This window comes from Equus quagga, chromosome 18, assembly GCF_021613505.1.
Source record: "Equus quagga isolate Etosha38 chromosome 18, UCLA_HA_Equagga_1.0, whole genome shotgun sequence".
NCBI classification, from domain to species: domain Eukaryota; kingdom Metazoa; phylum Chordata; class Mammalia; order Perissodactyla; family Equidae; genus Equus; species Equus quagga.
In genome coordinates this window covers 25,978,181-26,000,564 of record NC_060284.1, presented here as the reverse complement: position 1 = coordinate 26,000,564, position 22,384 = coordinate 25,978,181, and the positions used below count along the sequence as shown (strand labels likewise).

General features: G+C 34.7%; 1 protein-coding gene across 7 annotated transcripts in view; it reads left to right on the top strand.

Moving 5' to 3' along the window:
- Nucleotides 1-22,384, top strand: part of ZNF644 (zinc finger protein 644) — a 118,161-nt gene that overhangs the window by 34,617 nt on the left and 61,160 nt on the right. For 5 of the 7 annotated variants that reach the window (XM_046645562.1, XM_046645565.1, XM_046645564.1 and 2 more), the window contains one exon: nucleotides 4,275-4,335. The exons of the other annotated variants lie outside the window; for them this stretch is intronic. In XM_046645562.1, the coding sequence (XP_046501518.1) occupies nucleotides 4,292-4,335 (44 nt within the window). In that variant the 5' untranslated portion in view covers nucleotides 4,275-4,291. The remainder of the gene's footprint in view (nucleotides 1-4,274; nucleotides 4,336-22,384) is intronic. 7 annotated transcript variants of the gene reach the window in all.

The window sequence follows — 22,384 nt, the reverse complement described above, 5'->3', positions numbered from 1 at the left end:
GCTCCACTTAAATTTTTTGAGGCTTGCCTTGTTTACCAGCATATGGTCTATCCTTGAGAATGTTCTCTGAGCACTTGAGAAGAATGTATATTCTGCTGTTTTTGGATGAAGTGTTCTATATATGTCTATCAAGTCCATCTGGTCTAGTTTTTCATTTAATTCCACTGTTTCCTTGTTAACTTTCTGTCTGGATGATCTGTCCATTGATGTGAGTGGAGTGTTGAAGTCCTCTATTGTTATTGTGCTGTTAATGTCTCCTTTTAGGTTTGTTAATAGTTGCTTTATGTACTTTGGTGCCCCTGTGTTAGGTGCATAGATATATATAAGTGTTATATGTCTTCTTGGTGGAGTGTCCCTTTGATCATTATATACTACCCCTCTTTGTCTTTCTTTACCTGTCTTATCTTGAAGTCTACTTTGTCTGATGAAAGTATTGCAACACCTGCTTTCTTTTGTTTGCCATTAGCTTGGACTGTCATCTTCCATCCCTTCACTCTGAGCCTGGGTTTGTGGTTGGAGCTAAGATGTGTTTCCTGGAGGCAGCATATTATTGGGTCTTGAACTTTAATCCATCTCACCACTCTGTCTTTTTACTTGCGAATTCAATCCATTTCTATTTAGAGTGGTTATTGATATATGAGGGCTTGATGCTGCCATTTTATCACTTGTTTTCTGGTTCTTTTGCATTTCCTTTGTTTCTTGTCCTGTCTATTTCAGAGTACTAATTTGGATACAGTATTCTTGGCTGAAGGATTTTATCTTTCAAAGGTTTGAGCATATCATTCTGCTCTCTCCTAGTCTGTAAGGTTTCTCCTGAGAAATCCACTGAAAGTCTGATAGGAGTTACTTTGTAAATTATTTTCTTCTGCCTTGCTGCCCTTAGTATTTTTTTTTTGTCATTGACTTTTGCCAGCTTTGGTATTATATGCCTTGCAGTAAGTCTTTTTTACATTGATATAGTTAGGACATCTGTTGGCTTCTTTCACCTGGATTTTCATCTTCTTCCCCAGGTTTGAGAAGTTCTCCAGTATTATTTTTTTGAACAAGCTTTCTGTTCCATTCTCATTCTCTTCTACCTCTGGAATACCTATAATCCTTATGATGCATTTCCTATTTCTTCGTTTCTTTTTAGTCTTAGTTCTCTCTCCTCCTGCATCTGAAGCATTTCTATATTTCTGTCTTCAGTGGTGCTGATTTGTTACTCCATGATATCAGGGAATCCATATTCTTCTTTATGTAACCTTTGTGTTTTTCATCTCCAGTATTTCTGATTGGTTCTTTATAGTTTCAGTCTCTTCATAGTTTCAATCTATTTTGTGTAGCAGCTCCTGAATTTGTTGAATTGTCTATCTGTATTCTCTTTTAACTTGTTGAATTTTTTAGTGATAGTTGTTTTGAATTCTGTCATTTAGGTTGTAGATTTCTGGGTCTTCAGGGATGATTCCTGGGTACTTATCATTTTTCTTCTTGTCTGGAGATTTGATATATTTTTTCATACTGCTAGATGGCATGGATTTGTGCTTCCGCATTGTGGTAGTATTTGATCACTGCTTCCATCTCTCACCACTGGGCAGGGGTCAAGAGCTTCATATTCTGAGCCCACTGTGTTCTGAGGGCAGCTCCCAGGTGCTGGTCTGGGGTGCTGGTTGGCAGGGAGGGGCGCTTTCCCCTGCATGATCTCAGGGGTTTCTCGCTCTGCCCTCTTGGGGTGTTGGCTTGATGAAGACACCTCCTGTGAGCAAGTCTGCTCTGTGTGGGACTTTCCCCTGGGCTGTGAGGGACCTGAGAGATCTGTGGTGTTCCCTGGACAGCTGCTGCTCCCTTCCCCCTTTCTTCTTGGAAGTTGTGTGCAGTCTCTGGGATGCTGCCCTTCAGGGAGGAACAGAAGCTTTCTCTTACCTTGTTCCACTTTCTCGACGTGGGAGAGGAGGCTCCAGCATTTCCACCTTCTGATGTATGGCTGTCTGGGTCTCTCAGACTTCTTTTGTGTTGTGTGGATGTTCTCTGTTGGAATATAAATGACCTTTTCATTTTATCTTAGAGGGGAGAGTTATGGGAAGAGCTCACTCTGCCATGATGCTGATGTCACTCCTCTGCAAAGAACTTTATTTTTTGTGCCATATAACATTTACAGGTTCCAGGGATTAGGATGTTAATATGTTTTGCATGGCCATTTTTCAGCCCATCACACTTAGCAACTTGTAGTAGACTTTTACTGCTCTCACTTTGGTTTAGTTTCATTTGTAATAAGTTCCAGAATCTAGGTAAAGGTTGGTGGCAGTAGATTGCAGAGAGAATATTCTCATCTCTTCTAGGCATTATGTAGAAAACTTTAGGTCTGTGGTTCTCAGTCTGTGGTACTGGAAGTAACAGCATTAGCATCACCTTAGGAACTTAGTAGAAATGCAAATTATTAGGCTCCAATCTTAGACCTACTGAATCAGGAACTCTGAGTGTGGGGCCCAGCAGTCTGTGTACAACAAGCCCTCCAGGTAATTCTGATGCATAGTAAAGTTTTGAGAACCACTTTTCTAGGTTATGGACATCATTAAAACCATTTTTCCCTCCCTCTCCAACTCTTATCTACTTAAGGCTAATACTTAAATTAGTCTGGGATTTATAGTCTACAAACTTTGTTTTCTGTAGGGATGTAAACATTTAGTACCACAATCTTGATACTGTACTGATAATCAGTGAAATTACTTAATTTAATCAATAAAAGGTTGTGCTGGGCTGATTATTGTTAGTTGTATTTTTACTTAGATGTAGTTATTTCATTAAGTAACTACCAGAATCAGAAGTGATATGAGTTTTTTTCTTTAGCCCTTGAAGGTGTGAATTAAACTCATTAAACTGAATTTTACTTGTTTTTTTTTCCTGTATCCCTATGTACATTTTGGGATACAACACAAAATTTCTAATCTTTCATTCTTCCTGCATTGTTATGCCATTCAGTGAAAGTGATGAATAACATAAATGAATTCTTTTCCTCAGTGTATCCACACTGTAGTTCAGAAAATACACAGGTAAAACAAATAGGGTTGATATAGAGCTATTACTAGTTGCTATGGCAGTTGAGAAAGTCAAGTTTACATAGCTGGAGAAATTAAAGAAGGATCTGCTAGGGTGACTGAGCTAAATATTGAAAAACTAATAAAAGGTGTTAGCAAATTTCAAGAGAGGTAGAAGGTAGATATAGTTTACCATGTGAAAAAGCATGAAAGCTGAGAGACCATGGGATCTGTTCTGGGAGTTAAAATGGTTTAGTATATTAGGAACTTGGAATGAATGGGAGAGTAAAGATTGGGAATAGATAGATTAAGGTTGAGAACATTGATGAGTACTGTTGAAGGACTTGAACCATAGATGTGACATCTTCAGGATGGCCATTGCAAAATAATTATATATAGTTCTAGGAAAGATGAATTTGAGATGCTAGTGAGCCTGGAAATACTTACAGTAATCTAGGTGAGAATGGCAGTAGGTATGGTGGTACCATTTTTTGAGAATAAGAATTCACTAGAGTAACAAGCTAAGTTTCAAGTAGGAGAAGATGTGCAGAGTTCAGGGTAGGACATAGTGAGTTTTCAGAGTTTGTGGAATGTGATCAAATTAGAGGTAGGTAGATTTTTGACAAGTAAATTTTCAGTGGAGTTTTGGGGTGGAGGCCTTGTTAAACTAGATTGAAGATTAAGTTGAGGAAGCTGGAGAGTATCACTGTATGCTATTCTCTAGAATAATGGTCCCTGTCATTTAGTAAATAATTAGTATTAGCCATTATTATGGCTGCTGTTAGTATATGCTTTTATGCCATCTCATACTCAGTTTTTTTCTTCAGCTTTTTGGCATGTTTTTTGGTATGTACCTAATAGTGCTGTATAAACATTGATCTAGATAGTGTGTTTTAGTAACAAGTACTGATTTTAATTATTGCTATTGCCGTACTATCAAAATTAGTGAAACAAAATTGCAAATTTTTTTAAATTTATGATATTGTACATTTTTTTAGATTTTTAAAAAAATTTTTTAAAGAGAACTAGAAAGTTTAATTTTCTCATTTGAATAGATTATTGTTCCTCAAAAAAAGTGGTACTTAGAAAGTTTCCTTAAGGTTAAATTGATCATGTTTTAGTTAAACACTTTTTGGATAGATGTTATATCAAGAAAATAATTTGACTTACAGATTTTAGTTTAAAAGAATAGTGTATCATAGATGTGCTTATTCTTACTTGAAGCAAAAAACTAAATGGTGGTCTTTACATGTATTCTTTCAGGTTTGATTTAATTTCGAATGAGATTGTTCTTGCAGCGAGATGTTAATAAGACAAAATCTAGGTAAGTAGAAGGCTGCCTTGTTAAATGTTACATATAAGTAGGAATAATAATAAAAATTGTTTTAAAAAATGTGCCTTCAAGTCCAGAATAAATGAGTTTTTAAATAAAATTTTGAAATATGAGGAGTTGACTTTTTATGCACTGGTCTAATTGATTTGATGAGAATAAAAATACGGCTATCAGTGGCCAGCCCTGTGGCATAGTGGTTAAATTCGGCATGCCCTGCTTTGGCGACCCGGGTTTGTGGGTTTGGATCCTGGGCATGGACCTACCTCACTCATCAGCCATGTTGTAGTGGCGACCCACGTACAAAATAGAGGAAGACTTGGCACAGATGTTAGCTCAGGGCTCATTTTCCTCAAGCAAAAGAAGAGGAAGCTTGGCAACAGATGTTAGCTTAGGGCAAATCTTCCTCAGCAGAAAAAAAAAATACAGCTATCAAGTTGTGGAGCTAAATTCTTAGTTTTCCTTCTTTCATGTTGAGTTTAGCTTAAGTATACACTTTCTAGTGAGTCTTAAACCTGTTGGAAAATCAACTTGATGTTTGGTAGCCACTCTGAAACCAGTTAAAGAAGTCATTTGCTACATTGCTTCAATGCTCTCTTCTTAGTGGTTTATAGTACTTGAATAGTCTTTGTTTTAGTGAATTTTACTTTCTTATTTCCATTAACAAACCACTTCCACAAGTTGGTTAACAATGTAAATTTGCCAAGTTGTGTGGCTTATTCATGTTAATATAATGTTCAGAATTGTAAATGACTGTTTTAATATTTTTCTTGTGGGTATCTCTACTGAATGACTTTCCTGATTTAGCATTCTGGTTCGCTTTGATCTTTTAAGACTATTGACTTTCCAAAAGTTGAATTTTGATTTTGTACTTTTGGTTTGGTATGTGAAAGAATGCTTTTTAAGAATAAAAACTGTTGAAATGTTAGAAAGATACATTTACTATTTGGTAAGTTAACACAGCTTCAGGATATAAAGAGATGATAAAAAATACTTTGATAAAATTGCAATTAACTTGGTCTTTCTCTTGTCTAGTGAGATGTTTCAGCTGTCAGAAACTTGATGATCTTAAAGTTAAAAAAAAAAAAAGCCTGGGTTGAGAAGTGCTATAGTTGAGTAACGTGCAGTTAAGTAATGTATTCTCAGTAAGTGGTTTAAGCATAATTTGAAGCAAAGTATTCCTTTTATTGCTATTATTTAATAAGAATAGTAGTGGTAGTTTGAAGAATACTTATTGTGCTCTGTATCAAGTGCTTCTCATGCCTTATTAATCTTCATAGTACCTCCTATAAGGTAGGTATGCTGTATAGGGAATTTTTAAATTTTTGGTAAAAGCTGAGCTGTTTCTTTTTTTTTAGGTGGAGTACTTTATTTTCACAGCATTTATGATAAGCAGTACTTGCCTGTGTATCTTCCTAAAGGGGAAAAGAACTTAACTTTAGTACTTAAGGTCTTAACAGGGATTTTGTTTGCTAGTTGAATATACAGTATCTAGTAGAACCTTTATTCTGATTTCTTAGATACTGCTCATGGGATGACACTGGTTTAACTTATTCTGACTTTATTCCACCATAATTATATATGCATTTTTTATTAAGATGTAATTTACATGTTTTACTGTTATAATTTATGTATGGTAAAATGTGTAAAATTTAAATTATAGAGCTGAATGGGTCTTTACTTATATGTTCACATGTGTAAAACACCATCTAGATCTACGTAGAACATTTTTATCATCTCAGAAAGTTTCTTGTGCTCTTCTTTTTCCAATCCAATAACCTTTCATCCTGAGGTAAGCATCTTTCTGAATTCTATCAGCATAGCTTAGTTTTGCCTATTCTTGAACTTTATGATATATAGAATTATAAAATACGAACTCTTTTGTATCTGGCTTTTTTCATCCAACATATATTTTTGCATTTCCTCTGTGTTGTTTTGAGTCTCAGCAGTTCATTATTTTTTACTGCTGAGTAATATTCCATTGTATGAACACACTGCACATTTTTAATGCATTATCTCTATGATTTTATTGGCTTCTCCAAGTCTCTGACCTCACTTGCCAACATTCTGCTCTGCTTTCCTTCCTCTGGTTGTCCCCCTCATTGTCCCCCATCACCTGCACAATAAAATGTAAGCTCTGTAACGTGACATACCATAATCTCCCTGCAGCTATTCCAGAATGCCTGGAATTACCTGAACTAAGTATGATGTCTTATATTCCTAGTTTTAGTCCTCTGTTTATGTTGGCGCTCTTCCCCAACCGCTTGCCTCCCCAACTGCCAGTGTCCTTCCTCCTGGTTGTCAGCTTATCTCCTGAAATAGTCCATTTCAAGCATCGTTTTCTCCTTTGATCCACACCTGGCCAGCAGTAGTCTGTTTTCTTTACTAGACTGTGAGCTCTTTGAAGGTGGACACCATCCATGTCTTATTTATCTTGGTAGTACAATGCCACAGTACTGTATGTACTTAGTGAATGTTTGTTAAACCTCAAACAATGAACAGAGTGCTCTCTCAGACAAATAGGGATTGAGAATGCTGGCTGGAATGGGATGGGGCATTGGCACTTCAGTTGCTGTTGAGCTGTAGGAAGGAGCCAATGAGGGCAATACAGAGACAGCATTATAGGGCTTTTGAAAAGAGAAATAAAATATCCCCCAAGTCTTCTTTCAGTCCAGTTGGAATAAAATGGCTAGTAATGTTCTTAGTTCAGACTTTAAGGAAGACTGTGTCATTGTTGATTTTGGTTACTTTTTCCAGATGAAGGCGTTAATCCATGTTATGGAAATTGGAATGTTTGGGACTAACAGTATTGTCTTTATACTAATTATTTCATTAAAGATTTTAAAAGATGTGTTAGACTAATAATACAAATAGAAGATTAGGAGGGCTGGTCCCATTTATCAGAAGTGAGGAAAACTTTTCCTCATTTTCCTGAGAGTAAAAAAACTATTGGAGTAGAGGAAGAGATTGAATCATAGTCTGGAGTTGTGATAACATTTTTGATTCCTATAGCTTAGGAAGTTTGCTGTTTGCTGAAAAGTGCTTTTAAAAATTTTATCATTATAGATCTGTAATATATGTAAAAATTATACTTTCTTAAGAAATGAAACTTTTAAAAAATTCTGAAGCATTTACACTAGTTTTCTTTTTCCATGTTTGAAATTCGGCCAGTTGAATTGGCTATTGTAGTCACCTGGGGGATTTTAATGCCTGAAGCTTGATTGCCTTCCAGCAAGTCTAAAGCAAGGAGAAATTCTTCCTCACTGGGATCAATTTGTTGCTTTTACTCTCTGCAGTTTCTGCCATCAAGGTTGAACACAGAGTTGGACATTGACCCTGTCTCGTGCTATTCCTTCTGTCTCCCTACAGTGATTTTCTTAGCCATGGATTCTCATCGAATGTATAACTTTGGTTATTTCCTTATTTCTTCCTGGATGTGAAGTGTGTTTAGTTTTCTTGCTGATGAAATTTGAGTATTCAGAGAAGTTTAACTTTGAGATTGCTTATGTGTCTTTAAAAGATTTAAGATTAGGTTCTCTTCTCAGAGGCTGATAGGTATGACTCAGTTTCAGACTCTTCCTCTTCATTTTGTGCTTCAATATTTTATGTATTTGGCTGCTGCTAAGATTTTGTATTTTTCGGAATCCTTGAATCCAAGGATTTGAAGTTCTTTATGAATCTTTGTCTTACATTAGCTTAATTTCCAAATTAACCTCGTTATGCTTCAATTTCTTTGGCAGCACTGTAGATGTGCTGTCCTTTGTTGTAATGTGAAAAAGAAAACTTACTTGTTCTTCATTCCAGATGAGATTGCACAGTGTACATTCCATCTTTTTCAAATATATGGCCAAGAAACATTTAGTATTGTCAAAAAAAATCTTTCTATAAAAGTCACATATGCTTATATGTATGAGCAAATAGTATAGAAATGTTTAAAATAAGTAAACCTCTCCTTTCTCGTCCAGCACTGTACTCCCCATAAATTATCAAAAATAGCTGGTATGTATTCTGTATCTGTGTCTTTCAACTTACCAATATAACTTGGACATTTTTTTCATATATGCATTACATTTACTATAATTGTTTCTTTATTGATAGATACTTGGGTAAATCTCAGGTTTTTTGCTTGTATAATCAGTGCTGCAATAAATATTCTTGACTATATCATTGGGATTGTGTGAGAGTGTCTATAGGGTAATTTGTAGCAATGGATTGCTGGGTCATTATATATGTGCACTTTAATTTCTGATATATATTGCAAAATTGCAATGAGATTGTACTACTTACCTTTTTTTTTTTGGTGAGGAAGATTGACCCTGAGCTAACATCCTATTGCCAGTCTTCCTCTTTTTGCGTGAGGAAGATTGTCCCTGAGCTAACATCTGTATCAGTCTTCCTCTGTTTTGTAATGTGGGATGCCTCCAAAGCATGGCTTAACAAGCAGTGTATAGGTCTGTGCCCAGGATCCAAACCTGCAAACCCCCACCACCAAAGCAGAGTGCACCAACCTAACTACTATGCCACCAGGCCAGACCTCTTAACATTCCTATTAGCAGTTTTCGAGAATATCTGTTTCCCCACTCTCTGCTAAATGTTAACTTATTTTTAATCTTTACCAGTCTAATCAGTGAAAAGTGGCATTTATTTAATTGTAAGATTCCTCAAAGGTTTGAAATATTACCTTCATCATGACTTAATTCCATTGGAGAATATGTAATTTGCAAAGATTTTTCTCCTTTGTTGTTAAATCTATCAATTAACATACCTTTGTGTTTTATGTACTGCATTCAGTTATTTAATATCAAATAACCAGATTACCTTCTTGGTTCCCTTCATGCTGTTTATTTAGGATAAATATTTCCTTATGATGAATTTCCTTATAATTTGCTACCAACTAATGTTAGCATGGTCTGTAAGTAAAAAGAAAATAAAAGCCATTACCAAGTATTCAGTTAATTAAGTGTAGCTTAGCAGCATACTACTCAAAATCTATTGTCCCTTGCAACTCAAGCATTAAAAAACTTTTCTTCTTTATGGTCATTTTTTTTTCCTGCCTTTAGCATGTACGATAAGCTATAATTATTAATCTCAGATTCAGCTTTAAAGTCAGTGAACTCTTTTTTTCAAATTCTTTAATTCTAGAAACTGCTAAATTTAAGACCAGGAAAAAAGAGTGAGAAAATCCTTAACATTATTATGATGGTTTTATCTGAGTTATTTTTTAGGATTAAGATATTGTCTTCTTTTGAGCTTATTTTTATTGGTATGGTATTTTCCAGTGTCATGCCTTTACTCTTGGATACGTTTGTCTCTTTCTTGGTCTACATCTCTTAAAACTCATCCTTGGTTTTTCCCTGTTCTTTCATGTGTTTAAAGGTTTAAGTAGGCTGCCTTGATCTCTTATGAAGCTGAGCTGTCAATCTTATTTTTCCAAAGAAAGTTTCATCTAGGCCTATATTTATTATAAAAGTTTCTACCCAAATCTGAAGTGGCTTTTAACTTAACAATTAAAGGCTGAGTGGCAAATGTCATTCTAATATGTGAATGGGAAACCGTAAAACAGCCCTGTCAGACCAAAGAATTTTGCTGTTGCTAGTTTAACCTTCTATGGTAGGTCTAAACTGTAAATAAAGATGCTAAATAAAATAAGGCATTCAGTAAGGCTTTATTGAAACCTAATTCTGGGCACTATGCTGTATGTTAAGTATGCACTGGCAGTTAGAATTCTCAGTGCTGTATAACTAATTGTGTTATAAGTCACGAACAGAATACTCTCAGGTATATATAGGGGAGTATAGTAGGAGTAAGGAGGGAATTTTGGAGGAAGAGATCAGGAAAGCTTCACAGAAGGAAGGTGACATTTGAGTAGGTCCCAGAAAGACGTAATAGAATTTTGATTGTAGGATGACCTTGGGAAAATGTGGACAGAGGAGGTGTTAACTAAAGCTTTTATTTTGCTTTCCAGGAATTATTTTGTAAAACAGTTACATTTAACTGGATATCCATGTTGTCAAAGTTACTGTCATTTTCTTAAGCATACTGAAGTTTACAGTTTACTACACCTTAGGAATTCATTGTTTGAACTGTTTCCTTGTTTGATTTTTCACTTTTTTAACAAGTCTGATTTTGAACCCACCAAGAAATAAGTTATACTGTGAAAGGCTCCATACTGATCATTAATTTAAATATTTTAATATTATACTTAAGGATATGAGGTTTGTAAGTAATAAAAGACTAGCTTGAGGTCAGGTAAATAAGTACAAAGACAGAATTAGAACCTAAGTCTTCTGACCTCTGGTCTACTGTTCTTTTGAGATGACCATTAAAGCAGATATTTGAAACCTTTTTAGGGTCTTCTAGCTAGGCTGAGGGCTGTGGGCCTACCTGTCACATTATTGGTGCTCAGCAAGTATTTGTTTAATGATTTATTGATTGATTCAGTGTTTTATCAATTGGTTATTGTAGCTAAATTGGTTTTAGTTCATACTTGATACTAGTTGCTAGTCTGAGGAACAAAGATGACTAAGTATGTAATTGCAGTAAAATGTTATTACAGTTAAAATATTCCTCGATAGTAAGGACCATCTCTGTTTTAAGCACTTAGGACAGCACTTTACTCATAAGTAGGCATTTAATACAGATTTATTGAATGAGTGAATGGAAATATGGCAAGGCCTCTCGGAAGAAGTGACATTTAAACTAAAACTTGGAGGAATTGTTGGTGATTTATCTAGATAAAGAATTTGGAGAAGGACTGTTAGCAGGAGAAATAGTATTTGGAAAGGATGACAGGTAAGAGAAACGGAAGATTGATGGAGCTGAAAGAAATGTAGTATGTCTTGCATGGGGATTCACGGGGAGTGTCAAGAGATAAGACAGAGTAAAGCTTGAGCTATTTTATTGAGGTTTTTATAAACCACTTTAAGGAGTTTGGATTAACAGAGTAATGAGACACCATTGAAGGAGTTTAAGTGTGAGGAAGTGAAGTAATTAGATCTGTGTTTTAGAAAAGGTCCCTAATTAAAATGTGGAGAAAAGATCAGAGGAGAAGGTAGACTGGATTCTGGATGACCACTTAGCAGGGGGAGGATGCCGGCCTGACTTCAGAGTGTTGGTGGTGGGGAGAAAAGATTGTAATTGGATTTGAGAGAGATTTAGACAGCAAAATAGACCAGCGTTGGTGATTAATTGTAATAGAATTGGGGGTAAGAGAGTAGGGAATGAGTTAAGGATGATATCCATGTTTCCGGCCTGGGCTGTAGTGATACAGTCAAAGATAGAATTGTGGAGAAGAAGAGCAGGTTTGTAGAGAGCAGGAGCTAAATTTTAGGTATCCTGAGCTTGAAGTAGCTCAAGACAGCTAAGTAGAGATGTTAGGTGGTAGTTAGATACAAGAGACCTATTAAGAAAGAGATCTGAAAGCCATCAGCATTAAATCTTCGTAATATTTGTTTGTCTTTTGTTATCTCTCTCTGCAAGATATTACAAAGCATATAATCTTTAGGTCAAAGGACCTAAAGATTGTTGAAAAATGAATCGTTCCATATAGTTTTATGAGCTGCTGTTTTTCTTAGAGATTCCGGCCTCTACTTACTCTTAATTAAGCAAGATTTATTACCATGAATGAATAATTAATCATACTGTTGATAGCAAGAGTCTTACCAAAGATACTTGAATGGCTAAGGATGCATTAAATGTGTTAAACCTTGGATTTCCATTGATAGTGTCTAATACATAATAGCTAAACATGAATTCTGATAATATTTGATAATGCAGACATTTACCAGCCTGAATAACAAAGTTCAGGTTAAAATGGTCCTGAAGTCTTTAGGTTAATCATGATTCAGTAAATTATTAGGATAAAAGGTATGTGTGAGAGGAAGACCTCACCTGCCATGTTTACCATTGTGTATTCACTATCTAGAGCAGTTCTTAGCACTCAATAAACATGTGTTGAATAATCAGTCAATATTTACATATAATATTTATGATATCTAATCAAATTTTATTTTTAGTCAAATGACAGTAGTGGCAGACAAGTTAGCTCTTCCAACTTAAAAGATTGTACTTTTGAGTAGTATTTTCTCCCCTTACATTACCCTATAACCATTTGTATTTATACATGTCTTCTAATAAAAACGTAATTGGTTTGGACATTTTCATTTGTGTATTCTGACATCTAAACTGGATTAGTCACCTTTACTTTCAAAAGCTGTTCTTCTTGCTAGTGCCCCATACTCTTGTTATCAAGACCAAAATCCCTCTGAATATTTACATTGCTTATTTTCTGTCTTAAAGAGTCAGTCCTTTACTAGGTCTTTTTGCTTTTGTTTCATCAGTGTAGTGTGTATTTATCTTTTCTCTCCATTCCCATTGCTATTTTGTTTACACTCTCTGTTGCATTCATCCGTGAATGATATGTCTTTGCTCACTTCATTTCTTTTGTGTAAGACCATTTGATTCAACTTTTTAGGAAGTTACCCGAATTATATTATTCACTTGGTCACACTCCTTAAGGATAAATTTTAATTTTTAGATCTTATATTCAAGAGCTTCCAAATTCATGTTCCAATCAACTTTAACAGTTTCATCTCCTACTGTTTTTTTTTAATAAGCATTCTGCTGCAGCTTAATTGATTATCATTGTTCTTGGAAAATCCTGACACTTTCACTTTTACTCATATCTTTCTCACCAGTCTCATTCTTATTTCATCTATATATTTGAAATTTAACTCATCCAAGAAAGTTCAGCTCAAGTCTTGCCTCTGTCTTGAGGTGACATAGTCCCTAGGGAGTCGCTTTCTCTCTGTGTCTACTGTAATTGTAAACTGAACCACCTATTGACTGAGTGACTTAAAGCCATGACAAGATAAGATACTAAATATTAACGTCTTCTACAGTACTCTCTGCACTTGATGGGCTCTTATGTTTATTTGACTGACTGCTTAAAAAACAAACCTATGAGAAACTTAGATTTATTTTTTTAGACAAAAGTTTATATAGTGTTCACTGTCTCTACACTTAACAAGCAATTAGTTATTGCCTGATTGATTAAAAACCAAAACCATGATAAGCCCAAATTTATTTTATTTAACAGTTATATAGTACTTACCATATGCCAGGCATTGTTATAATTACATTATAAATATTAACTCAATTCTCAGTTTTCAGATAAGGAAACTGAGATACAATGAGTTTCATTGACTTAGCAGTAGAAGAGCTAGAATTTGAATTAGGTAGTCCAGCTTCAGAGTCTGTGCTCTAAAGACTGTTACACTGCATCTCATTAGAGCTGTGAAATAGTTTAGCTGTGAAGAGAAGAAATCTTACTGAAAAAAGCTATAATCAGATATATAGTCTTAGCTCACTGGGGCTCTCACTCATTTCTCCTCCACCCTCAGGTTATTTTGGAGCAAATCTAGACACATTATTGGCCCCACCCTACCCCCACTTGTAATTAAAAAATACCCAAAACTTAATGTAGGTATACTTTCACAGTTAGAGAAGTTACAGGATAGTATAAAGTACTCCTGTATACTCATATCCAGATTCACCAGTTGTTAACATTTTGCCACATTTGCTTTTATTTGTATGCTATTTACCATATGCTGTATATCTGTATCTATATACATACCTATTTGTTGTCATTTTTCTACTAAACTATTTGAAATTAATTTGCAGATATCATGTCCCTTTATCTGTAAATATTTATGTCTTATTTCCTAAGAATAAAGACTTTATCTTACATAACCATAAAATTATCAAAATCAAGAAATATAACATTGACACACTATTACCTATCTAACCCATAACTCATGTTAAAACTTGACCAATTGTGGGGCTGGCTCCGTAGCTGAGTGGTTAAGTTCGCGCGCTCTGCTGCGGCGGCCCAGGATTCGGATCCTGGACCCCAACACGGCACCACTCGTCAGGCCACGTTGAAGCGGCGTCCCACATCCCAAAACTAGAAGGACCTGCAACTAAGATATACAACTATGTCCAGGGCGGGTTTGGGGAGATAAAAGCAGAAAGAAAAAAAAAAAAAAGATTGGCACCAGTTGTTAGCCCTGGTGCCAATCTTTAAAAAAAACAAAAAAACCTTGACCAGTTGTTTCAATGATGTCCTTTTTGTCATCTTTTCTTTGTAATGATGTTGACATTTTTGAAGAGGGTAGACTTTTAAATTAAACTTTTATTTTGATATAAATACAGTTTCACATGTAGTTATAAGAAATAACACAAAGATCCCTTGTACCCTTTACCTAATGGTAACATCTTGCAAAACTACCTTACAATATCACACCCAAGATATTGACATTGATACAGTCAAGTTATACAACAGTTGCCTTACAAGAATCCCTAGTGATGCCTTTTTATTGCCAGTTTACTTCCTTTCTCCTCAATCCCTAATCCTTTGTAACCAATAATCTTTTCACCATTTCTATAATTTTGTCATTTCGAGAATATTGTATATAAATGGAACCACACAGTATATAATGTTTTGGTATTGGCTTTTTCAATCAGCATAGTTCCCTTAAGATTCATCCAAGTTGGGGCCAGCCAGGTAGCGCAGTAGTTAAGTGCGCACGTTCCACTTCTTGGCGGCCTGGGGTTTGCTGGTTTGGATCCCCGGTGCAGACATGGCGCCGCTTGGCACGCCATGCTGTGGTAGGCATCCCACATATAAAGTAGAGGAAGATGGGCGTGGATGTTAGCTGAGGGCCAGTCTTCCTCAGCAAAAAGAGGAGGATTAGCAGCAGTTAGCTCAGGGCTAATCTTCCTCAAAAAAAAAAAAACAAATTCATCCAAGTTGTTCTGTACATCAATTAGTACATCAGTGTGACCTGTACATTCCACAGTGTCAGTGTACCACAGTTTGTTTAACTATTCACCTTTTGAAGAACATTTGGGTCATTTCCAGTTTGGGGCTGTTATGAATAAAACTAATATGAACAGTTATGTGTAAACGTCCGTTTTTCATTTTTTTAGTATAAATGCCCAAGAGTATAATTGCTGTCATATGCTAGTTACATGTTTAGTTTTATCAGAAATGGCCAAATTGTTTTCCACCAATGTATGAGTAATCCACTTCTCCACATTCTTGCCAGCATTAGCTGGTAGATGTCACTTATTCTTTTACTTTAGTCATTCTGAATGGTATGTAGTGATATCTCATTGTGTTTTTAATTTGCTTTTCCTTGATGGCTAATGATGCTCAACATCTTTTTGTGTGCTCAGTTGCATTTTTTTCTCCTCTTAGGTGAAATGTCTGTTCATGTCTTTTGCCCATTTTCTAATTGGATTGTTTGATTTTTTGACTGTTGAGTTTTGAGAATTATGTATTCTTTGTCTGCTAGTCCTTTGTCAGATACGGAGTTTGTAAATACTTTCTCCTGGACTATAGCCTGTGTTTTTATCCTCTTAACAAGGTCTTTCACAGAGCAAAAGTTTTAAATTTGGAAGAAGTCTAGTTTATCAGCTTTTCCTTTTTTGAATTGTACTTTTGGTGTCAAGTCTAAGAACTTTTTATCCTAGATCCCAAAGATTTTTCCTTATTTTTTTCCCAGAAGTTTTATAGATTTGCATTTTACATTTGAGTCTGTGATAATCCTTTCTGAGTTAATTTTTTATAAGTTATAAGACTTAATTCGAGGTTCTCTTTTTTAATTGCAGTAGCACCATTTTGTTGCAAAGGCAATCTTTCCTCTATTGAACTGCTTTGGGTTTTTGTCAAAAACCAGTTGGGCATACTTGTGTGGCTCCATTTCTGCGTTCTCTATTCTGCTTCTTTGATTTACATGTCTGTCCAATACCATGCTGTCTTGACTACTGTAGCTGTATAATATGCCATAATTTAGGGTGGAATGATTCTTCCCAGTTTATTTTTCTTTTCAAGATTAACTATTCTAAGGCCTGTATCTTTTCATATAAAGTTTAAGATAAGCTTGCCTACGTCTACCAAAATCTTCCCCCTGGCAACCACTAATCTGCTTTCTATTTCTATGAATTTACCTATTCTGGATATATCATATAAAGGAGATTATACAATATGTAACCTTTTGTGTCTGGCTTCTTTCACTGAGCGTAATATTTTTGAGGCTCATGCATGTTATAGCATTGAGTTCTTCATTCCATTTTATTGCTAAATAATATTCTACTGTATGGTTATGCTACAGTTTCTTTATCACTTCTTCTGTGGATGGACACTTAGATTATTTCCACCTTTAGGCCATTGTGAATAGTGCTGCTATGCCCATTTGTGGACCTTTGTTTGAATATTTGTTTTTAATTCTTTCTGATGCATATCTAGGAGTGGAATTACCAGATCATATGATAATTCTGTGTTTTAACTTTTTGAGGAACTGCCAAATTGTTTTCCACAGTGAATGTACCATTTTATATTCCCACCATGAATGTACAAGGCTTCCTATTACTCTATATCCTTGCCAACACTTACTATTTTCCATTTCTTGGATTATAGCAATCCTAGTGGGTACGACGAGGTAGTATCTTATTGTGGTTTTGATTTGTGTTTCTTTAATGACTAATGAGGTTGATCATCATTTCCTGTGCTTCTTGCCCAATTATGGATCTTCTTTGGAGAAATGTCAATTCAAGTCCTTTGCCCATTTGAAAAATTGGGTTGTTCATCTTTTTGTTGTTGAGTTATGAGTTCTTTATATATTATGGAGACTAGACCTATATTGGTAAATGATTTGCAGATGTTTTCCCCCATTCTTTAAGTTGTCTTTTCATTTTCTTAGTACTGTCCTTTGATATACAAAAGTTTTTAATTTTGATGAAGTCCTACTTATTATTTTTTCTTTTTTGTCATATCTAAGAACCCATTGCCAAATCCATGGTCATAAAGATTTATTCCTCTGTTTTCTTCTGAGAGTTTTATAATTTTAGCTCTTATATTTAGGTCTTTGATCTATTTTGAATTAATTTTTGAATATGCTGTGAGGTAGTAGTCCAACTTCATTCTTTTGGATATGGATATCAAGTTATGCCAGCATCGTTTGTTGAAGAGGCAATTCCTTTTCCATTTATTGATGAGGTGTCCTTATTGAAAATCATTTGGCCATTGATGAATGCGTTTATTTCCGTACTGTCAATTCTGCCCTATTGGTATATCCTTATGTCAGTACCACATTGTTTCTATTACTGTAGTTTTGTGATAAGTTTTGATTTGTGAAGTGAGTCTTCTGACTTTCTTCTTTTTCAAGATCGTATTGGCTATTTGGAATCCCTTACAATTTCATATGAACTTTAGGATTGACATTTCTCTTTCTACAAAAAGCACTTTGGGATTTTTGCAGGGATTGCACTGAGTCTCTAAGATGGCTTGGGGAGGAGTATTGCCATCTTAACAATATGAAGTCTTCTAGACTATGAACATAGGATGTCTTTTCATTTATTTAGGTCGTCTTTAATTTCTTTCAACTATGTTTTTAGTTTTTAATGTGTTAATTTGTTTATTTGGTTAAATTTTTTTCCTAAGTATTTTATTCTTTTGGAAGCTTTGTAAATGGAATTGTTTTTTAAATTTTGTTTTCAGATTTTTCATTGCCAGCTGATTTTTCTTTATTGATACTGTATCCTGCAATTTGGCTGAACTTGTTTATTAGCTCTAATAGGGTTTTTTTTGTGGGGTAGGGTTTTTTACATATAAGATTGTGTCAGCTATAAATATAGATAGTTTACTTCTTTCTTCCAAACTAGAAGCCTTTTATTTCTTTTTCTTGCATGTTTGCCCTGACTATAACCTCTGATACAGTGTTGAATAGAAGTGGTGAGAGCAGACATCCTTGTCTTGTTCCTGATCTTAGGAGGAAAGCTTTCAGTCTTTCATCATCAAGTATGATGTTAGCTGTGAATTTTTCATTGATGTCCTTTAAAAAAAGGTTGAGGAACTTCCCTTCCATTCATTCTTTATGCAGTGTTTTTTGTAATGAAAGGTTGTAGAGTTTTGTCACATGCTTTTTCTGCATTTATCAATATGGTCAGTTGGTTTTTGTTTTTCATTCTGTTACTGTGATGTGTTAAATTATTTGATATTCTTATATTGAACTACCCTTGAATTCCTGAGGTAAATCCCACTTGGTCATGGTGCATAATCATTTTAGTCGGCTGGAGCTTTGGCTAGTATTTTGTTGAGGATTTTTGCATCTATGTTAATAAGGAATATTGATCTGTAGTTTTCTTTTCTTGTGATGTCTTTGACATCAGTGTAATGCTGGCCTTATAGAATGTGTTAGGAAGTGTTCTCTTCCCTATTGGGGGAGAATTTGAGAAGGATTGGTATTAATTCCTCCTTAAATGACTGGAAGAATTCACTAGTGAAACCATTTAATCTTGGGCTTTTCCATTTCAGGAGATTTTTGATTACTGAATCAATCTCTTTACTTCTTATAGGTCTGTTCAGATTTTCTGTTTCTTCTTGAGTCATTTTTGGTAGTTTGTGTGTTTCTAGGAATTTTTCCATCTCATCTAGGCTATTAATTTGTCAGTATACAATTGATCATAGTATTCTCTTATACCCCTCTTACTTCTATAAGATTGGTAAGTAATGTCCCTACTTGCATTTCTGATTTTAGTAATTTGAGTCTTCTCTCATTTTTCTTGGTCAGTCTAGCTAAAGCTTTTTCAATTTTATTCATCAAACAACTAACTTTTGATGTTGTTGATTCTTTTATTTTTCATATCTTTATTTTGTTTATTTCTGCCCTAATTCTTACTGTTTCTTTCATTTTGCCAGCTTTCAGTTTAGTTAGTTTTTTTCTCTTGGTCTTGAAGGTGTAAAGTTAAGTTATTGATATGACATATTTCTTTTCTAATGTAGACATTTACAGTTTTAAATGTCCCCCTAAGTACTGCTTTTCTGCATCCCGTAAGTTTCAGTATGTTGTGTTTGCATTTTCATTTATCTCGTAATATTTTCTTATTTTCCTCATGTTTAAGAGGGTATCTTTTATTTCCATATATTTGTGAATTTTCCAGTTTTCCTTCTGTTATTGATTTCTAGATTTCTGGTTTATTCCATGTGGTTAGAAAAGATATTTTGAGTTTAATCTTTTTAAATATATTGAGACTTATTTTATGGCCTAACATATATTCTTTCTTAGTAAGTATTCCCTGTGCACTTCAGAAGACTGTATATTCTACTGTTTTTGAGTGGAATGTTATGTATCTGTTAGGTCTAGTGGGTTTATATTATTACTCAAGCTGTTTATTTCCTTATTGATCTTCCATTGGATTTTTCTGTCCATTATTATGAAAATGAGGTATTCCTGTATCCACCTGTTGTTGTAGAACTTTCTACTTTCAATCTTCATGTATTTGAGGGCTCAGTTGTTAGGTGCATATATGGTTTGTTTTGTTTTGTTTTGTTTTTTGAGAAAGATTAGCCCTGAGGGAACTCCTGCCAATCCTCCTCTTTTTGCTGAGGAAGACTGGCCCTGAGCTAACATCCATGCCCATCTTCCTCTACTTTATATGTGGGACGCCTACCACAGCATGCCTTGCCAAGCAGTGCCATGTCCCTACCTGGGATCCCAACCGGTGAACCCCAGGCCACCGAAGCAGAATGTGTGTGAGCTTAACCACTGCACCACTGGGCTGGCCCCAGGTACATATATGTTTATACTAGTTGATTTTTCATAATGAATTGACCCTTTTGTTGATATATAATGTTCTCTGTTTCTTCTAACAGTTTTTGTCTTTAAGTCTATTTTGTCTTGTATTAGTGTAACGGCTCTGGCTCTTTTTTGGTTGCTGTTTGCATGGAATATCTTTTTCCATCCTTTGACTGTCAATCTATGTGTGTCTTTCATGTAACTGTGAGTCTTGTGGACAGAAATAGTTGGATCATTTTTTAAATTATTTGTACCAGTTGCTACCTTTTAATTGGTGAATTTAACATATTTATATTTGAAGTAATTAGTGATAAGGACTTTTGCCATTTTGCTATTTGTTGTCTAATGTCTTATGTCTCTTTTGTTCCTCATTTCCTCCATTACTGCCTTCTTTTTTTTATTATTATTGTGATTAAAAAAACATGTAACATATAAAATTTACTATCTTAACTGTTTTTAAGTGTACAGTTCAATATTATTAAATATATTCATATTCTTATGAAACAGAAATCCAGAACTTTTTCATCTCGCAAATCTGAAACTCTATACCCATTACAACAGCCCCTTTTTTCTCCCTTCTCCCAGCCCCTGGTAACCACATTGTATTTTCTGGTCCTGTGAATTTGACTATTTTAGATACCTCATATAAGTAGACTCATACAATATTTGTCTTTTTGTGACTGGCTTATTTCACTTAGCATAATGTCTGTAAGGTTCATCAATTCACTAGCATGTAACAGGATTTTCTTCCGTTATAAGACTGTATAATATTCCATTGTACTTGTCTATCACATTCTCTTTATCTGTTCATCTTTTGATGGACGTTTGAGTTTCTTCCACCTCTTGGCTTCTGTGAATAGTGCTGTTAGGTTCATGAATGTGCAAATATCTCTTTGATACCCTTCTTTAAATTCTTTTAGATACTTAGCTAGAAGTGAGAGTGTATATCATATGGTAGTTCTATTTTTTGAGGAACCTTCATACTGTTTTCACACCACTTTACACTTTCACCGCATCTTCAACGACAGTTGTTATTTTTTTCTGATTTTGATAGAACCATCCAAATGGATTTAAGGTGATACCTCATTATGGCTTTGATTTATATTTGTCTGATAATTAGTGATGTTGAACATCATGTTATATACTTGTTGGCCATTTGTAGATCATGTTTGGAGAAGTGTCTGTTCAAGTCTTTTGTCCATTTTTTATTTCAGTTATTTGTTTTTTGTTGAGTTGTAGGAGTTCTTTATATATTCTAGACATTAAGTTCTTATCAGATGTGTAATTTGCTAATATTTTCTCCCATTCTATAGATTGCCTTTTCACTCTGTTGATTGTGACCTTTGGAAAAAAATGAAATTTTTTTTAAAGTTTGATGTACTTCCATTTGTCTGTTTTTGCTTTTGTTGTTTCAGCTTTTGGTGTCATATCCAAGAAATCATTGCCAAGTCCAATGTCATGAAGCTTTTCCCCTGTATTTTCTTCTGGGAATTTTATAGCTTTAGGTCTTACATTTAGGTGTTTAATTCATTTTGAGTTAATTTTTATATATGGTGTAAGATAAGGGTCCAACTTCATCATTTTCTATGTTTTTATCCGGTTTTCCCAACATCGTTTGTTGAAGAGACTGTCCATTCTCCATTGAGTGGTCTTGGCATCCTTGTCAAAGATCATTTGGGTGTATTCCTGGGCCCTCTTTTCTGTTCCGTTGGTCTCTCTGTCTTTATGCCAGCACCAGAATGTTTTGATTACTGTAGGTTTGTAGTTTATTTTGAAATTAGGAAGTATGAAACCTGCAACTTTGTTCTTTTTCAAAATTGTTTTGGCTATTTGGGATCCTTTGAGATTTTATATGAATTTTAGGATCAATTTATCTACTTCTGCAAAAAAAACTGTCATTGAGAATTTGATAGTGATTGTGTTGAATCTGTTGATTGCTTTGGATAATATGGATATCTTAATATTAAGTCTCCTAATCCATGAACACTGGATATCTTTTCATTTATTTGTGTTTTCTTTAATTTCTTTTGGCACTGTATTGTAGTTTTCAGTGCACAAGTCTTTTATCTCCTTGGTTAAGTTTATTCCTAAGTACTTTATTCTTTTTGATACTAGTGTAAATGAAATTGTTTTTCTAATTTTTTTCGCATTGTTCATTGTTAGTCTTTGGAAACACAACTGATTTTTGTGTGTTGATATTGTATCCTACAACACTGCTGAATTTATTAGTTGTAACAGTTTTTTTGTGGTATCTTTTGTGTTTTCTACATAAGGTCATGTATGCAAACAGAATTTTATTTTCTTTTCCAATTTGAATGCCTTTTATTTCTTTTTCTTGCCTAATTGCTGTTGCTGGGACTTGCAGTACTATGCTGAATAGAAATGTCAAGAGCGGATGACCTTAT